At 40.2% G+C, this 19,259-nt stretch overlaps 1 protein-coding gene across 1 annotated transcript in view; it reads left to right on the top strand.

Moving 5' to 3' along the window:
• Window positions 1–2,954: 2,954 nt before the first annotated feature.
• The window catches only part of CAPN13 (calpain 13), a gene marked incomplete at both ends in the record, with an annotated part of 63,580 nt that continues 47,275 nt past the window's right edge, over window positions 2,955–19,259 (top strand). The window contains one exon of the mRNA XM_080939355.1: window positions 2,955–3,140. Coding sequence (XP_080795481.1) covers window positions 2,955–3,140 — 186 coding nt within the window. The remainder of the gene's footprint in view (window positions 3,141–19,259) is intronic.

The following is a 19,259-nucleotide window of genomic DNA, read 5'->3' as shown; positions in this document are numbered from 1 at the left end:
CTGAGTCCCAGGATGGCCCTGCCATATATGTAAAAATCATCTCCATGTTACAATCAGGACAGTGACTTTCAAATGTACATGCCTAAATTTTGGCCACCACTACCCAGCAATGTGCAGTGGGTGCTCTCTGGAATGAGCTAGAGACTCATTGCCCCACTTGTGGAACCTGCAAATGGCTCCAGAAGAAAAATGAAACTAAATCTTTTAAACTTTAATTTTCACATGCAATTAAGGACTCCTTACTAGCAATCCCATAATTGTTTTATTAAGGGTAACTACGGTGTGGTTTTTTATAAACCAAAATTAGGTCATTGCTAGACATTTTCACACACTCCAATTCAATGTTTGATGGAGAGGCAGGAAGCTGGGTAATACTGTGCTGGTTCCCTGGTCCCTGAGCACGCACACAGTTGGCAAACCCACAATTCCCTACCTCTTCATTACTGGGTGTCACTGCCATTCTCTTGAATTGACAGGCAATTTCTATCACTGTTTTTCTGCTCTTGAGTGATAGGTTGTTGTTACTCAGCTCTGTCAGTGTTATTTAATTTGTTGTGGGCTCTCTGTGTGACCTCTTTGCAGATGCTGAGGCATACGGAATATTTTGGTCTGTTTTTTGTTTTTCTTCCCCAATAACTAAACTGAAAAAAATGCATATATGATACTAGGGAAAAACAACTCAAATTGCCTATATTTAGCCATTATTTTAACCTTAGGTTAAACTATGTGTAACTGGCTAGATTTAACTATTTTTGATCTGTAGCAATGCTAGTTTTACAGAGCTCAGTCTAATAATGCCAATGTAAATTATTCATATCTTCTTTGGGAGAAAATTATAAGTACAATTTTCCCTCCAAATGTGCTTGAACAATGACACTTAACGGGTGCTACTCTGCCTGTGAATTTGTGCTATCTCGGTAATCTCCTTCATACCACTACCAAGTAACTGCAAGATAATTGCAAAGTTATTTTAATTTTGCATATGTTTTTCTAGGATTCACAAGTCGTGGCTGTCAGTTTGTGTTCTTCTCTCATAAGTTAGTTTCCCATGCTCTCTTGTCTCTCTCACTAGACTTTTTTTAATGCTAAACAGTAATGAATAGGAAATGTGGATATCAGGACCTTGTATGCCACAAGAATAGACCTTTATCAAAGCTTCAATAGCAGAACTTTAAGACTTGCAAGGGCTCTCTCTTCATGTCCCACTAATCAGGTGAATTTGTGACTGTGAATTTGAGGCTAGCTTCACAGGTGGAAGATGTGAAGTCTATGTTGTGAGACTGCATCAGAGATACCTGTATGGCTCCCTGGACAAGAATCCTAAACCTTTATTGACAATGTTTGTAAAAAACTAGACACTGACATTTAACCCCTACTGTATACCAACTTCTTGGCTGGGTGTCTTAGCCACAGTTTCTATTCCTGCACAAAACATCATGACCAAGAAACAAGTTGGGGAGGAAAGGGTTTATTCAGCTTACACTTCCACATTGCTGTTCATCACCAGAGGAAGTCAGGACTGGAACTCAAGCAGGTCAGGAAGCAGGAGCTGATACAGAGCCCATGGAGGAATGTTGCTTACTGGCTTGCTTCCCCTGGCTTGCTCAGCCTGTTTTCTTATAGAACCCAGGTCTACCAGCCCAGGGATGGCACCACCCACAATGGGCTGGGCCCTTCTCCCTTGATTACTAGTTGAGAAAATGCATTATAGCTGGATCTCATGGAAGCATTTTCCCAACTGAGGCTCCTTTCTCTGTACTAACTCCAGCTTGTGTCAAGTTGACACAAAACCAGCCAGTGCGTTGGTCTTATGTAATACATCACAAACCCTATAAGGTCAGCACAATCAGCTCATATAGGTGGGAAGATTGGTTCCAAGACACTGATGCTAGTTCAGTATTTAGACCAGAACATATGTGGTAAAAATGCAATACCAACTTTAAAACCCATGTGGCCATTCACGACACAACCTCCCCTCTCCTCCCTGTCTAATTCATCTTCTAATCTTCTAGATTCTTCCTGTAATCAACCTTGTCTACCCTCCACCGTCTTCTCTACTGACTCCACCACTGTCTCTCCTGAGGGCACTAAAGATATCAGAACGCAGCTTATATGCCGCCCCCAAGACACACACACACACACACACACACACAAGCACACACACAATCGCACATGCACACACTTGCAAGCGATTGTCAAAACAACAACCAAACAAGGCAAAACAATAAAAAAAAAGTTTTTTGACTTTCTCAATCTGTCTTTCTAGCAATTTCCCCCAAATGCTTAACTACTTCATTCCCAACTGAACCCCACTAAGCCTTCCAAGTTACTTCCTATTCTCCCATGCCCCATGACTGTGGACTTGCTACCCAAGTCAGCTACAACCACCTAAAATTTACTTACCATTTCTCCAGTGAGCAAATTCTCCCTTCAAGGCAAGATTCAAATGTTACCACCTATGGGAATGTCCTCCCAGATTGCCAGAAGAATTATAGCACCTCTTCCTCACGGCCATGGACTTTGTACACATTTTTAATTGAGTAGTGTCTGTTGAATGATAGCTGGTTGTTGAAATGTCTAATTCATCTTCCTCACTTGGTAATGAGTCCCCTGGGGATAAAGGTCATGAAGTATTTATCTTTGGATTGCCAACGTTTAGAAGAGTGTATGGCACAAGGTCAGTGCTCAATAAATGTTCATTAAATGAACAAATGCCCTCAGAGTCTCTGATGCATATGAGAACACACTTGAGAAGCTAATTCAGTATACCAAACTGAACATGAGCAGGAAGTGTGAATATTAAATTCTAGTTAAGGCTTGCCCACCCAGGGTCTTTATGTCATAGACAGCAGAGATCTTAGTCTCAGATCAGACAGAAGTGAGAGGCATCAGAATGTTCTGGCGCTAATCATTTTCCTTTCTCTCACCAGAAGGAAGGACTTCTAGAGCAAGGCATGGCACATGATGCAGAAACCCCCGTGGTCAAGTTCAAGAATCAGGACTTTAGGTCCTTACGGGATCGTTGCCTGATCAGGGGCCAGCTGTTTATCGATGATACATTTCCTGCTGAGGCATCTTCCATTGGCCAGAAGCTGCTCAGGGGAAAGCACCTTTCAAAATTGGAGTGGAAAAGACCACAGGTGAGTGAGCCCCATCTGGGAGCACAGCAATGCCTGCGAATCTGGGAGCTGTGTGCCATAGCATTTCCTTGTGAAAAGAGTGTGGTCCAGCCTTAAACCAAACAAGATAGAAAAAATAAGATTCATCTGGTTTCTCTGCTGTGGTTTTATATCCAGTCCAAAAAATGGGAGGGCTCTGTGCTCAGTGGCAGAGCCTGAACCATGGTTTCTAACTCAGTTCTGATAATGACCACAGCTAGATTAAAACATCTCAGTTCTATGACTGGTGAAATGGTGTATCATGGTTACGGAGGCTGTGCTGGTTGGTCTCTAGGGTCTCTCCACCTCCTTAATTGAGCCCATCTATCAGTCTGTCACCTTTATTCTCTCCAGGTGTCAGTGCCTTTATGTTCCTTTCTTCCTACCTACCAGAATTTACTCAAAAGGAATATATTATGTAAGTCATTTATACCACAGGATGAATTTCAATAATTGCTCTGCCTCTCTCTTTTATAATCAAATTCTTAGTCTTATAAAGCCTTGGTCATCTATAAAAGGACTTTAGACATCACAGACTCCTGTGACATTGGGGTGGTCTCACAGGGTGGCAATCAAATCACCCTGACTCCCCCACCTCAGCAGATGGCCACTGATGCTACCTTGCAGGAGGGTGATCCCTTCTGGCTCCTAGAACTATCTCAGGTTTGAAGCATGAAGCTCAGTAGGAAACACTGCAGTGGACTGAAGTATCTTATGGGCTCATCGTGACACATGTATAGGAACTAAATGGCAAATGCTTTCGGGTGACTGGTACTATATCCTCATGCCTCCAAAGCTGCCAGCTCAGCCTAAAACAAGAAACTACTATAAAGGCTAGTGAGAGCAGTTCTCAGGCACTGAGAACATGGACTGTACTGGGCATATTAAATAGCCCAGACTAGGCTGTACAGTCGGTGATTTCTGATGACTCCCTGGAAAGAATAGGAGTGTCTATCTTGTCTAAAACTATGCAACTAGTAGTTTCAGTTATACACACAGGAAAAAGAACTCAAGACACCAAGCTCTGAAGAAAAAACCTCTTACCTTAACTGGACAGTCATATCTCGGGGGAATAAAAGAGTCAGTGGAAAACCAGGTAGGGTTTCAATGGTAATTCAAGAAAGCTGGATATATTAATAAGTCTTGTGTCATTGGGCCCATAAGCCCTTTGCAGTCGGCCCTCAGTCATGGCTCCCTTATTTTGTCTTTACCACCTCAGGAGATGGAAAGCTCTATTTAAGGAAATTTTGAAGGGTCAGTTTCCCTCCTCTGCTGTTTTGAAAGATGAGATTCACTTAGAAAGTATTTTTGCTTCCCTCACCAAGGTGCTGAGCAGTCTATATGAGGCCTTATTTATAGTGTTGAGACTTGTATAACACTCCTATTTAGAAAGAGCTGAGGGTGTCTAATTATCTAATTACAACAGCATCTCAACCTGGGCATCAAGGAGAAACCGAGGCAAGTGGAAATGACTCTTAGAGACTCTACCTAGTAATCCACGGTACAGGCAGCTAGGGGCCATGTTCATTTTTCCCATCCTGCTTCACGCGCTGGGGATGACCCATGCTCTATCCATTGTTCATTTCAGCATATATTCCCAAACATATTTCTTAATGTGTTCCTTTCCAAATTAGTGATACTAGTATTTGTATAATAATTTCTAAAGGCTTCCATATAGCTTATCTTACTTGCAGCTTTTATTGATTTTAATGTCACAAGAAAGAAAGCAGGTTAGGACAGGTGATACAGCTCAACTGAGGGGACAGCATTAGGGAGAGAAGGAGAGAAGGACCCAGGAGTGAGATCAAGACTCCCAAGGCCACATGCTACACTTTTATCCACATGAACTCTCATGCCTAATAGGATTTGTTAGAATTTAGAGAAATAAATCAATGCATGAGTGTGTAGGTGACTATCTACAGGTAACTTGTTCAGGTTTCAAGCTCATGTGTACACATGAGAAAATTTTTATTGACAGACTTTCCACATATGGTCCAAAAAAGAAAACCTGGGTATATACTTCATCGTTACTATGGTGTCCCTGACTACTGTAGCTTGCAGATGTGATGACATGAAAGGCCCCACGAACAAGAACCACAAGTGACCTAGCCCAGGCTCAGAGAAAGACCAAGGCACACACAGTGTTATGGGTTTAAACTCTTTGAAAGAATTTTAAAACTATGAGGAACCACCACTAATCTGATTCTGCATTTAAAAGTGGGAAGAGAAGAATGGCCAGTCTGAAGTTACACAGCTACACAATCCAACACCTAAGTGCCTGACCTCACAATACATTGTCCCCTATAAGGTGTCATTGCAACCTCATGTTATATGTTATATTCTTGGCTTTGAGTTGTCAGAGACAATGTATGAACTATCAGATTCTCCAACCTCACATGGTCCACCAGGAACCAACCCCTCCAGAAAGTCAATCTCTCTGTTCTTAGGCAATCTCTTTGTTCCTTTTCATAGATTAAATCAATGGGGTGAAACCAAACCTGTGCCATACTACATGATTGTGGCAGAAGGTACCAGCATAATTATGCCAAAAGCCAATTGCCATTGAGCCAAGAAAATAATAATCTGGGATGCCAACACATCATAATTCTCTCAGAAAAAAATAGCAAAGGAATTATATTGCTACCTATCCAAAGAAAATCCCAGTCACCATCTGGAAGGCTATGTGACAAGATGCCGAGTCTAAGTGTTGCAGGATGAATATCAAAGTTCCCAGAGGCTTGTATGCTGAAGGAAGGCAATGTTTTAGATGGTTCTGGAAGTGTTAGGAGGTAGGGCTTAGAAGGAGGAAGTATGTCATTAAAGGATGTGCCTTTGAAATGTATTCCTATTCCCCAATGCCTTGACTGTTCTCTACTTTCTATCCAGTCTCCAACAACCATGTCACAATGTTACTACTAAGGGTATCATTAAACTGACTTCCCAAACTGTGTTCCAAAATGAATCTGTCTTCTTCTAAGTTTCCCCAGGCATTTTAGTCACAGCTGTGCAAAGGCAACTATTTATTATTCATGATCTCTTACACAGTACCAGTACCTTGTGTGAGAAATTCATGAGAAGTCTTCAAAGAAAATACCCTGAGGCAAATACTCTTATACAAGGTTGATACCTCTAAAGATGATGGAGAATAGTTTCTTTTGTGGTGCCACTTCAGATAGGGTGTTTGCCAAGACTTGCATTACATGAGTTTCTCACATCCCTAATATAACAGAGTAATCCAAACCTGGTTTGGAGAAAGGGACCTAGAGCCTAGACCTAAGTCATTATGATTACTTAATTTAATAGTTACTTAGTTTGATGATTATTGATGGTTTATGTATTATTCAGATTTTCCAAATATATAGCAAAATTTATGATATATATTTATATGTGTTTGCTTATCTATATAGCACTGATATATAATTATATAGTTTTAATGATTTATCAATATTTTTATTGACAATATATGCTCATATGTATTAATATATTTATATATAACTTATTGATGAATTTATGAGGAGAAATTTGTTACAAAGTATTAAATACAAAGTTAGGGATGTTAATTAATACCACAATATACAGTCTGCCACCTAGAAATATAGGAAAGTCTTAAGTCAGGGACCTGAAAGAAAGGAAACCCACAGGTCCAGTCTGGGACCAGGAGAAAATCATTTTGTCATCTCAAGTGGGGAACAAATTCTTTCTCCCTTTTGTTATATGCTGGCATTTGATGGATTGATCAGTGTGGATACTCCCACCCACACTGTGAGGGTAGACTTTTTTACTGAGTCAACTAATTCAACTATGAACCTCACCCACCCCTTCTTTGACAGACACAACCAGAGAGAATATTTACCAGATAAATGACCCTGTGATTCAGTTAAATCTTCATATCACATTAACTACTACAACTTCCTTAGCATACCTAACATTTCTGATCCTCAAAGATTCTGTCTGTATATCTCACAAAATCAAGCACTTCAAGCTGGGAACACTTTGGCTACTAGGATATTGGAAGGAGAAGAGAGACCCACATGGCAAACTGATCTGGAACATACCACTAAATTCCTCTGAGCCTGATTTTCTTACCACTGGTGGGCCTCAGAGTTACCATGGGATTATTTTTAATCTTGAATGCTACCTCTGGCTGACTGCCAACTGATTCACAGGTGTGGAAGGTCTACAAAAGTGCCAGCTGATTCTGAGTCACCATCATGTGGTAGCTGAGCACAGATCTGTTTTAAGATCTTATCACAAGCAGTGCCCCCACTTCCCTGGCTTGTCACGGCCACCTGCTAATCCGGGACTTTTCCAGGCCCAGAGCTTGCTCTTTCTCAGTCACATTTGCACATGTCCTGTATAGGGTTTTCTCTGGGAAGCCAGATGTGCAACCTAAGATGCCTCCAAGGACCAGCACAATACCCCTTCCTGCCTTCCCTCTCTGATCGAGGGCTAGGGTCCTCAGGCCCAGCAAGAGAAATGAGGCAGACCCTTAGGGGACAGGAGTTGTTGAGACTGTGCCCAACTTTGATGCAATCAATACGACTGTTTTCTAGAAAACTTGATGTTGGCCAATAATTTCAGGTCTATTCTGTTCCTAACTAGCTACTTTTCTATATATTTTCTTCTTCTTCCTCTTCTTCTTCCTCCTCCTTCTCCTCTTCTTTTGCTTCTAGTATTTTTGAGGTTTTTGGTTTTTGTTTTTGTTTTGTTTTGCTTTGCTTATAACATCCATTATTTTGGTAAAAGCATGTGTGTTTTTCAAATGCATTCATAACATTTAGCAAAAGGGTATAAAGTTTCCTACTTTTGGTCCCTGTAAATGCTATTTCCTGTTATATAGCTGAAAGATTTGCACCCTCGTGGGAAGAACAACACCATCAACAGCCAAGGCACTGAGGTGGAGAGGGTGTTTGGGAGAGGGAGCGCCTTCATGGAATCAAGTTGAGGGAAGGAGGGAGGGGAGCAGGGCAGCTATAACATTTGAAATGTAAATACAGAGGATATCCAATAAAATTTTAAAAAAAAGAAATCCCAAAATGAAACTATACTTGCATTTTTCATTCCTACATAAACTACTACGTGATGATAAGCTAGTCTAAGTCAGTCTGATCTGTGATGTCAGCATGTGTATGTGTGCATGTGTACAGATGTGTACATATGTGTACATGTGTTTTCACCCTCATGTTGTACATAAGAATTCACTGGTTTCTTTTTTAAAGTTAATTTAAATGTTTTATGTATTCACTTTACATCTGAGTCACTTACCCCCTCCCTATCACCCCCTCCCACAATTCTTTCCCCCTCACTCCTCCCCTTTTTCTCAGCTCGGGTGCTCTTCCCCCCCCCCCATGTCCCCTCCCCACTTCAAGTCTCTTTGAGTCTTGGTGCTTCCTCTCCCACTGAGGCCAGACAAGGCAGCCCAGCTAGTATAACATGCCCCACATACAGGCAACAGCATTTGGGAGATTGCCCCACTCCAGTTGTTCAGGACCCACATGAAGGTCAAGCTGCACATCTGCTACATGTGTGTGAGGAGACCTATGTCCAGCTTGTGTATGTTCTTTGGTTGGTGGTTCAGACTTTGAGAGCCCAGAGGGTCCAAGTTAGTTGAGTCTGTGGTCTTCCTGTGGAGTTCCTATTCCTTTCATGACCCACAATCAAATCCTCCCACTCCTCAGTAAGAGCCCCAGATCCATCCACTGTTTGGCTGTGGGTGGCTGTATCTGTCTAAATCAGCTGCTGGTGAAGCTTCTCAGAGAGCAGTATGCTCCTGTCTGCAACCATAACAGAATATCATTAATAGTGCCAGGGACTGGTGATTGATTGCCCATGGGATGGGTCTCAAGTTGGACTGGTTTGGCCATTTCCTCAGTCTCTGTTCAATCCCCTGTGCCCGCATTACTTGCAGACAGAATAAATTTTGGGTTAAAAGTTTTATGGGTGGAATGGTGTCTCTTTCACTCCACTATGGTTCCTGTCTGGATACAGGAGGCAGCCTTTTCAGGTTCCATATCCCCAATATAATGAAACACAGCTAAGGTCACCTCCATTGATACTTGGGCACCTCCCTCGCTCCAGGCCATGTTTCAGACTCGCATTCATTCTCATGGCTGTCTAGCCATCTCTCCTGTTCTTTTTCATACCTGATCCTGGACCTTCCCCACTTACTCACCAACTTCCCTCCCTCTCAGGTTCCTCTGTCCAACTACCTCCTATGACTATTTTATTCCCGATTCAAAGTGCGATTCAAGCTTCCTCACTTGAGCCTTTCTTCTTGTTTAGCTTCTTTGGGTCTGTGGAGCACAACATGTTACCCATATTTTATGGCTAATATCCAATTATAAGTGAGTATATACCATACATGCATGTATGTGTGTGTGTGTGTGTGTGTGTGTGTGTGTGTGTGTGTGTGTGTGTAATATATACATATAGAATAGTATTCCAATGTGTACCACATTTTCTTGATCCATTCTTCAGTTGAGGGACATCTAGGTTGTTTCCAGTTTCTGGCTATTACAAATAAAGCTGCTATGAACATAGTTGAGCAAATGTCTTTCTGAGATGTTGGAACATCTTTTGGGTATATGCCCAGGAGTGATATAGCTGGGTCTTGAGATAGAACTAGTCCCAGTTTTCTGAAGAAAAAAAAACCACCAAATTGATTTCCAGCATGGTTGTACAAGTTTGCACTCCAACCAACAATGAAGTTTTCCTCTTGCTCCAGAACCTCAACAGCATGTGCTATCTCTAGAGTTTGTTTTTATCTTAGCCATTCTGATAGGTGTAAAATGGATTCTGCGGGTGATTTTGATTTGCATTTCCCTGGTGACTAAGGACTTTAAACATTTCTTTAAGTGCTTCTTAGCCATTCAACATTTCTCTGTTGAGATTCTGTTTAGCTCTGTACCCATTTTTTTTATTGGATTATTTGGGTTGTTGGTGTCTAACTTCTAACTAACTAACTTCTCGAGTTCTTTGTAAATTTTGTATATTAGCCCTCTGTGAGATGTAAGGTTGGTGAAGATTCTTTCCAAATCTGTGAGCTGTTGGTTGTCCTATTGACAGTGTCCTTTGCCTTCCGGAAGGAGCTTTGCAGTTACATGAGGTCCCATTTGCCCTCTGTTGATCTTAGAGCCTGAGCCATTGGTGTTCTGTTCAGGAACTTGTCTCCTGTACCAAAGTGTATTTCCCACTTTCTCTTCTATGAGATTTAGTTAGTGAATCTGGTTTAATGTTGAAGTCCTTGATCCCCTTAGACTTGAATTTTGTACAGGGTGATAAGTACAGATCTACTTGCATTCCTCTGCATTCAGACATCTAGTACCATTTATTAATGATGCTTCCATTTTTCCATTGTATGGTTTTGTCTTTATCTAAAATCAAGTGTCCATAGGTATATGGGTTTATTCCTGGGTCTTTGATTTAATTCCATTAATCAACATGTCTGTTTCTGTACCAATACCATGCTATGTGCAATAGTGATAAAAACTATAGACCTGTAGTATAGCTTGGGGTCAGGGATGGTGATTCCTCTGGAAGTTCTTTTATTATTTAGTATTGTTTTGGCTATCCTGGATTTTTTGTTTTATCATATGAAGTTGAGAATTGTTCTTTCAAAGTCTATAAAACTTTGTGTTGGAATTTTGATTGGAATTGCATTGAATCTGTGGATTGCTTTTGATAAGATGACCATTTTCACTGTTAATCCTACCTATTCATGATCATGAATATCTTTACTATCTTCTTCAGGGTCTTGAAGACAGATATTTCACTTGCTTTGTAGAATTATACCAAGATATTTTATATTATTGTGACTATTATAAAAGGTGTTGTTTCCTTAATTTCTTTCTTGTCCCATTTATGATTTATATAAGGATGGTTAGTGGTTTTTTTGAGTTAATTTTGTATCCCACCACTTTGCTGAAAGTGTTTATCAGCTATAGGAGTTCTCTAGGAGAATGTTTGGGGTTCTGTATATATACCATCATACACTACACCAATATTGATACTTTGACTTCTTCCTTTCCAATTTTATCCTGTTGTTCTCCTTTAGTTGCCTTATTGATCTGGCTAGAACTCCAAGTACTATAATGAATAGACAGGGAGAGAATGGACATCCTTGTGTTGTTCCTGATATTGGTGGAAATGTTTTAAGTTTGTCTCCGTTTAGTTTGATATTTGCTATTGGCTTACTGTATATTCCTTTTATTATGTTTATATATGTGACCTGTATCATTGACTTCTCTAACACTTTCAATATGAAGGGGTGCTAGATTTTATCAAAGGCTTTTTCAGCATCTAATGAGATAATCATGTGATTATTTTTCTGTTTGTTTATATAGTGGGTTATGTTGATAGGTTTTCGTATATTGAACCATCCCTCCATCCCTGGGATGATGCCTACTTGATCTTGATGGATGGTGGCTTTGATGTGTCCCTGTATTTATTTTGTGAATATTTTATCTAGTGTTTTTGCATGAATGTTCATAAGAGGAATCAATATAAAGTTCTCTTTCCTGTTGAGTCTTTATGTGGTTTAGATTTATCAGTGTGACTGTGGCCTCATAGAATGAGTTTCTTCTGCCTCTATTTTGTGAAATAATTTGAGAAATATTGGAATTAGCTATTTTTTTTAAAAGTTCTGGTAGAATTTTGCACCAAAACCATTTGTCCCTGGGCCTTTTTTTTTTTTTTAATTGGAAGACTTTTAATGACTACTTCTATTTCCTTGAGGGTTATGGGGCTGTTTAAGTAGTTTAGCTCATCTTGATTAAACTATGGAAGTGTAATCTGTCTAGAAAATCTTTTATTTCATTAAGATTTTCTAATTTTGTGGACTACAGATTTTTGAAGCAAGACCTAATGATTCTTTGAACTTCCTCGGTTTCCATTATTGTGTCGGCCTTTTCATTACAGATTTTGTTTATCTGTGTTCTGTCTCTCTGTCTCTTGCTTAATTTGTCTAAGAGTTGGTCTATCTTGTTGATTTCCTCAAAGAACCAGCTCTTGGTTTTGTTGATTCTTTGTATTGCTTTCTTTGTTTCTAACTGATTGGTTTTAGCCCTGATCTTCTTTTTGATATGTTTGCTTCTTTTTTTCTAGAGCTTTCAGGTGTACTTTTAAATTACTGATATGATAACTTTCTAATTTCCTTATGGAGGCACTTAGAGCTATGAACTTTCCTCTTAAGTCTACTTTCACTGTGTTCCATAAATTTGGGTATATTGTGCCTTTATTTTCATTGAATTCTACAAAGTCTTTAATTTCTTTATTTCTTTCCTGACTCAGATATTATTGAGTAGAGAGTTTTTCAATTTGTAAGAGTGTGTGGACTTTCAGTACTTCTGTCTTTATTGAAGTCCAACTTTAATCCTTGGTGGTCTGATAAGATATAAGGTATTATTTCAATTTTCTTGTATCTCTTGAGGCTTGTTTTGTAAATGAATATATATAGTCAGTTTTGGAGAAAGATCCATGGAATGATGAGAAGAAGGTATATTCTTTTGTGTTTAGGTGAAATATTTCATACATATCTGCTGGGGCCATTTGATTCATAATGTGTATTAGTTTCCTTGTGTCACTGTTTAACTTTTGTCTGGATGTTTTGTCAATTAGTGAGAGTAGGGTTTTGAAGACTCCTACTATTTTCTCTTTATTTTTCATTTTATCTAATATTCTCTGTATTTGCATTTCAAATGTAATCTCCTTTCCCTCCACTCCCATCCTGCCTCCCCCTCCCTTTGCTTCCATGAAGGTGCTCCCTTTCCCAACCACCCTCTCCCACCTCAGTGCCTTATCATTCCTAAACACTGGGAAAATGAGCCTTCACTGGACCAAAGGCCTCTCCTCTCATTGATTCCAGACAAGGCTATCCTCTGCTACATATGCAACTAAAGCCATGGGTCTCTCTATGTGTGCTCATTGGTTGGTATTTTAGTTCCTGGGAGCTCTGGAGGGTTTGGTTGGTTGATAATGTTGTTCTTCCCATAAGATCACAAACCCTTTCAGTTCCTTCAGTTTTTTCCTCTAGCTTCTTCATTGCATTCCCTGTGTTCAAGCCAATGGTTAGCTGCAAGCATTGTCAGCTGTATCTGTGTGACTCTCACAGAACCTCTGAGGAGGCATCCATATCTGGTTCCTGCCAGTAAGCACTACTTGGCATCATCAGTAGTGCTTGGGTTTGGTGGTTGCATATGGAGTGGATCCTCAGGTGAGGCAGTCTCTGGATGACCTTTTCTTCAGTCCCTGCTCCTCTATTTGTCCCTGTGTTTCCTCCTGTCAGTATTTTGTTCTCCCTTCTAATATGGACTAAGGCAGCCACATTCTGGCTTTCCTTCTTTTTTGAGCTTAAGGTCTGTGAATTGTTTTTTGGGTATTCCTAGCTTTTTGGTATCCACTTATCAGTGAGTGCATACAATGTGTGTTCTTTTCTGACTGGATTACCTCACTCAGGATGATATCTTCTAGTTCAATTCATTTGCCTAGAAATTTCATGAAATCACTGTTTCTAATACTCAGGTAGTACTCCATTGTTTAAATGTATGACAATTTCTGTATCCTTTCCTCTGATGAAAGACATCTAGGTTCTTTCCAACTTCTGGCTATTATAAATAAGGCTGCTATGAACATGGTGAAGCATGTGTCCTTGTTATATGCTAGAGTGTCTTTTGGGTATATGCTCAGGAGTGGTATAGCTGGGTCCTCAGGTAGTGCTATGTACAGTTTTTTTGAAGAACCACCAGACTGATTTCCAGATTGGTTGTACCAGCTTGCAATCCCACCACCAACAGAGGAGTGTTCCTCTATCGCCACATTCTTGCCAGCATCTGCTGTTACCTGAGTTTTTGATCTTAGCCAACCTGACTGGTGTGACTTTAGAAATTCAGAGTTGTTTTGATTTGAATTTCCCTGATGACTATAGGTGTTGAACATTTCTTGAGGTGCTTCTCAGCTATTCAGTATTCCTCAGTTGAAAATTCTTTGTGTAGCTCTGTACCCCATTTTTAATAGAATTATTTGGTTCTCTGGAGTCTAACTTCTTGAGTTCTTTGTATATGTTGGATATTAGCCCTCTATCAGATGTAAGCTTGATAAAGATCTTTTCCCAATTTGTTGGTTGTCATTTCGTCCTATTGACACCATCCTTTGCCTTACAGAAGCTTTGCAATCTCATTATGTCCCATTTATCGATTCTTGATCTTAGAGCATAAGCCAATGATGTTCTGTTCAGGAAATTTCCCCTGTGCCTATTTGTTCTAGGCTCTTCCCTACTTCCTCTTCTATTAGTTTCAGTATACTTGGTTTTATGTGACATATCCCACTATTAATACGTGGGGTTCAATATGCAATTTACACTTTAGCAATGTTTCTTTTGCAAATGTGAGTAACTGTGTATGGGGCATAGATTTCCAAAATTAAGATATCATTTTGGTAGATGTTTCCTTTGATGAGTATGAAATGTCCTTCCCTGTCTCTTTTGATTAATTTTGGTTGAAAGCCTATTTTATTAAATACTAGGATGGCTACTCAAGCTTGCTTCTTGGGTTCATTTGCTTAAAAAATGTTTTTCCAATTTTTTACTCTGAGGTAATGTCTATCTTTATGACTGAGGTATGTTTCTTGTATGTAACTGAATGATGGATCCTGTTTTCACATCTTTTCTCTCCCCACATGCCTTTTTTATTGGGGAATTGAGTCCAAGTCCATTGATGTTGAGAAACGTTAAGGACCAGTGAGTGATATTTCCTGTTATTTTGATGTTGGTGGTGTTTGTGTGTGTGTGTGTGTGTGTGTGTGTGTGTGTGTGTGTGTGTGTGTGTGTGTTTGTGTGTGTGTCTGTGTGTCTGTGTCTGTGTCTGTGTGATTTTCTTGGTTTTGTTGATATGGAATTACTTATTTCCTGTGTTTTCTTGGATTCATTATCCTTTTTAGGTTGGAGTTTTTCTTCTAGTATTTTCTGTAGGACTGGATTTGTGAATTGATACCTTTTAGAGTCTCTGTTGAGATGTTTGGTGTCATTGAGATGGGGTCTGCCTTTGTATGTTACCTGGCCTTTTTCTCTTAGTATTCTTTCTATGTTCTATAAATTTTGTGTTTGATTATTATGTGTATGAAGATTTTCTTTTATTTTCTAGTCTAACTGGGGTTCGATAAGCTTCTTGTATGTTTATAGGCATCTTTCTCTTTAAGCCCCAAAAGATTTCTTTTTTAGAATATCTTCTGGTTCTTAGAGCTGGGACTCTTCACCTTTCCTATGCCTATTATTCTTTGGTTAGGCCTTTTCACAGTATCCCAGATTTATGGGATGTTTTGTATCAGGAGGTCTTTAGATTTAACATTTTCTTTGACTGACATATCAATTTCTTCTATTGTATCCTCTATGCCTGAGATTCTGTCTTCCATCTCCTAGGTTTGCATCTATTATTCCTGTTCTATTCCCTAGGTTTTCTATCTTCAGGATTTTCTCAGTTTGTGCTTTCATTGCTGCTTCAACTTCTACTTTTAGGTCTTGCAAAGTCTCATTTACTTCCTTCACCTATTTAATTGTATTTTTCTCTATTTCTTTAAGGGATTTACTTGTTTCCCCTTTTAAAGATCTCTATCTGATTGTATTTTTATGTATTTCTTTTTTCTTTTATTAATAAAAAATGTATTTAATTAGAAGAATTCAGAATGTCAAGAAAGCAGCCTTTTTTTTTTTTGCAATTACGGAGTGGTATTCAGTTAACAAAGCAATTATCTTCATATAAACTGCTTCCAAGACAACTGAAGATTAAAAAAAAAGAAAGAAGACAACCAAACTACTGTCTCATATATAACTAATTTGTGCTGTGTACCAATAATAACTTGCTTTAAATTTCCATACCAATTTACAACCCCCAGACTGTACCAGGCAAGGTTAGTGGCTACTGAAAATACCACCAGGACATGGCTAGCTAAAGACACATTTGGTATTGAGTTGACTATACAAAAAATATACTGTACAACTTAAAAATAAATCTTGTACAACTTTACATTTCAATTTTTTCTTTAAAAGGAGTGAGTTGTGTACAGGGGGGTTACATGCTTTATAGACAAGGGAAAAAACTGCACTAAAACCAACTCATTCATTATCTTCATCTTCATCTTCCTCTTCTTCCTCCTCTTTCTCATCCTTTTCATCCTCCTCATTATCTTCCTTCTTTTCCTTGCTCTTTTCAGCCTTGACCACCCCCTTTCGCTGCATCAGGTTTTCCTTTAGCTCTGTAGGCAGCAATGTCCTTCTCATACGTCTCCTTCAGCTTGGCGGCCTTCTTCTCATAGGGCTGCTTGTCATCCTCTGCAGTGTTGTTCCACATCTCCCCTAGTTTCTTTGTGACATCACCAATGGATAAGCCAGATGCTTGCCTTTGATTTTTGGGCGGTACTCAAAACAGAACAAAAATAAGGCTGAAGGAGACTTCTTGGGTGCATTGGGGTTGTTGAACTTCTTTTTGGTGTCCCCTTTGGGGGGATGTAGGATTTCATTTCTCTTTCATAAACCTTGTCAGCCTTTGCCATATTTTTAAATCCCCCCTTTTCTTTAGCAGACATGGTCTTCCACCTCTCTGAGCACTTCTTGGAGACTGAGAAGTTGACAGAAACATCCGGGTGCTTCTTCTTGTGCTCCTCCCGGCAGGTTTGCACAAAGAATGCACATGAGGACGTTTGTCTCTTGGCTTCTTAGGATCTCCTTTGCCCATGTTCAGTTGATTTTCCTTCATGAGGCACAGACCCTGGTGCTGTCTCTTATGGAGCTCAATGTACTGCAATGGCTTTCTCTTGTATTTCTTTAAGAGATTTAATCATGTCTTCTTTAAAGACCTCTGTCATCTGTATAAGATTGGATTTAAGGTTGCTTTCCTGTGCTTTGGTTGTGTGAGGATATCTGAAGCTTACTATGATGGGGCACTATGTAAAGCTGTGCTTTGGAGCTGTCATGTTGCTCTGGCTCCTGTTGATTGTGTTTCTTTGAGGGCCTTTAGCCATCTGGATGGTTTTGAATCTTGGATGTTCTTGTTGTAGTCCAGATTTGGGGGTGGGAGGCAGGGGCAGAGGGTTGAACCTCAATGGTCCAGGTGTGGCAGACCTCTGATGGGTATACTTAAGCTGTATGGTTCCAGACCTGAAACTTTATATGGTTCAGGAGCTTCAGGTCTGATGAAGGTAGACTAAGGTGGAGGTTCCCTGGGATAGCAGGCTGTTCAGGGAATCTTGGCTTTGTCCCAGGGGGCTCAGAGAGCAGGAAGATGGGTGGGGGGAGGGAAGCTTACCTGTAAAGAGATCAGGAGTCTGGTGGAGGTGAATGGGAGGCAGCAGAAGAATGGAGGGCCCTCTAGAAAGGTAGGCTGCTCAGGGCAGCTTGGCTTAGCCTAGAGCTTCACTGACTTCTTAATTGGCAGTACAGTTCTTTTCTTTCCTTAACACTGAAACTGTAGATTACACAGGACATGTTTATCCCCTAAAAGTGTAGGAGAATTCAGCAGGAAAACTACATAGATGGGTATACTAGAGTGATAGTCTTTGGAATCTTAAAAATATTGACCAAGGTTATTGATCTGAGGGTATAATTTATTAATTTAAGCCATTTTGTCATTAATTCTTTTTTAGAAAGTTATTAGTATTTTTAATTGATCAATATAAAATTTCCTGCTGTGCTTTTATATTTCCAAAGCCCATTTTTATATCTACTTTTATTTGGGTTTCTTTAGAGGTCAGTTCTACGTAAAGACACTATCCTAAGCATCACAATTTATTTACCTTATTATTTTTGCTGTATTTCTGGCTTATTTTATAACTTACAGGCTGCATTCTTTATCACTTCCTTCCTCCTATTTTGTCTCTTTCTTTCCATTATCTATGAATTGACTGCTTAATTTATGTTTGATTCTGTCTTGTTTAATAATGAATGCATTCAAGGCTTTGGGTTTGTCTATGAGCACAGCCATTTTAATTTTGCAGCTATCACACAGGAGAAAGAAATCAATAATTATTGAACAACAAACCCTGTCAGATCCTGTGTTAAGTGTTCCACATCCTTCCTCATTTGCAGAATGGAAGGCCTCCTGCTTGGTGAGTCCGTGAGGAGCCTGCAGGGACTAGAATAGGGGAACCGCAGCTAGTGCTCAGTAGATGTTATAAATGGTGGTCATCACCCTGCTTCAGAGTTCAACTCTTTCAACTGTCCCTAAATTGAGCTACAGCAAAGAAGGAAATGTTCAAGGTCTCCAGGTCACCTGAGGAGAAATGTTAGGGCAAGATTCTATGTGCAATCTGTCTGCAGAAACCTTCCAGACACAACATTCTGCTGAGCAAGTCATGGGACCAAAGCCAACGGAGCAGCAGCTGAGGAGCAGAGCAATGGATAGAAATAACTGCAGGATGGGCCATGCTCCTGCCTCAAACCTCCATGGTCTCTACCTTCGTGTTATATGTGCACATATGTGGGACCATGAACGAAAGGTAGTGCGGACTCCAGTTGAGCTGAGGCTAAAGGCCTTGGAGACCCTGAAGGGATGATAGAAACTTTGCCTGCTCCTAGGCATCAGGCCCTGGTCACTAGGTGCAGCCCCCAACCCCCATAGATCTGTGGCCATCAGTCACATAGGGCAAAACCCCAAGTTTTTTCACAAGTAGAGCACATGACTTGTGGTTCAAGACAGATCTTCATTTTAATGAGGTATCTAAAAGCCTAGAGGGCTTGGCCAATAAGCTTTCCTTCCCAGACACTCCTCCCTGCAAAAGGTATTTAATTTTAGGCCCACTCTGAGAAGTGGGGTACGGTTTAACACATCCACTTTCTGCCATGACAATACATGCCTTAAAGCCATGGACTGCCTCTTTTCATCAAGATCTACCTTGGAGAGTCATGTAGAAGGTCTTCACCAGTGGAGCCACCCTCTCCCGTAGAAGGCCTCTCTGCACTCCCAGTCACAACCTCCACCAAGCCCAAGCCTACCACTGCCCATCAAGCCAAGAACTCTCCCCTTGAGACTAGCCAAAACCCCCCATATTCCCTGGCCCTGGACCAGATACAGCCCATGCCCTCTACCCTGTTCTTAGCTCTGCACTTGAATATCCTAG

Source organism: Micromys minutus (assembly GCF_963924665.1).
Source record: "Micromys minutus genome assembly, chromosome: 1".
In the NCBI taxonomy this organism is placed as follows: Eukaryota; Metazoa; Chordata; class Mammalia; order Rodentia; family Muridae; genus Micromys; species Micromys minutus.
Note: the sequence above shows the minus strand (reverse complement) of the source record. Positions and strands in the feature narration are given on the sequence as shown.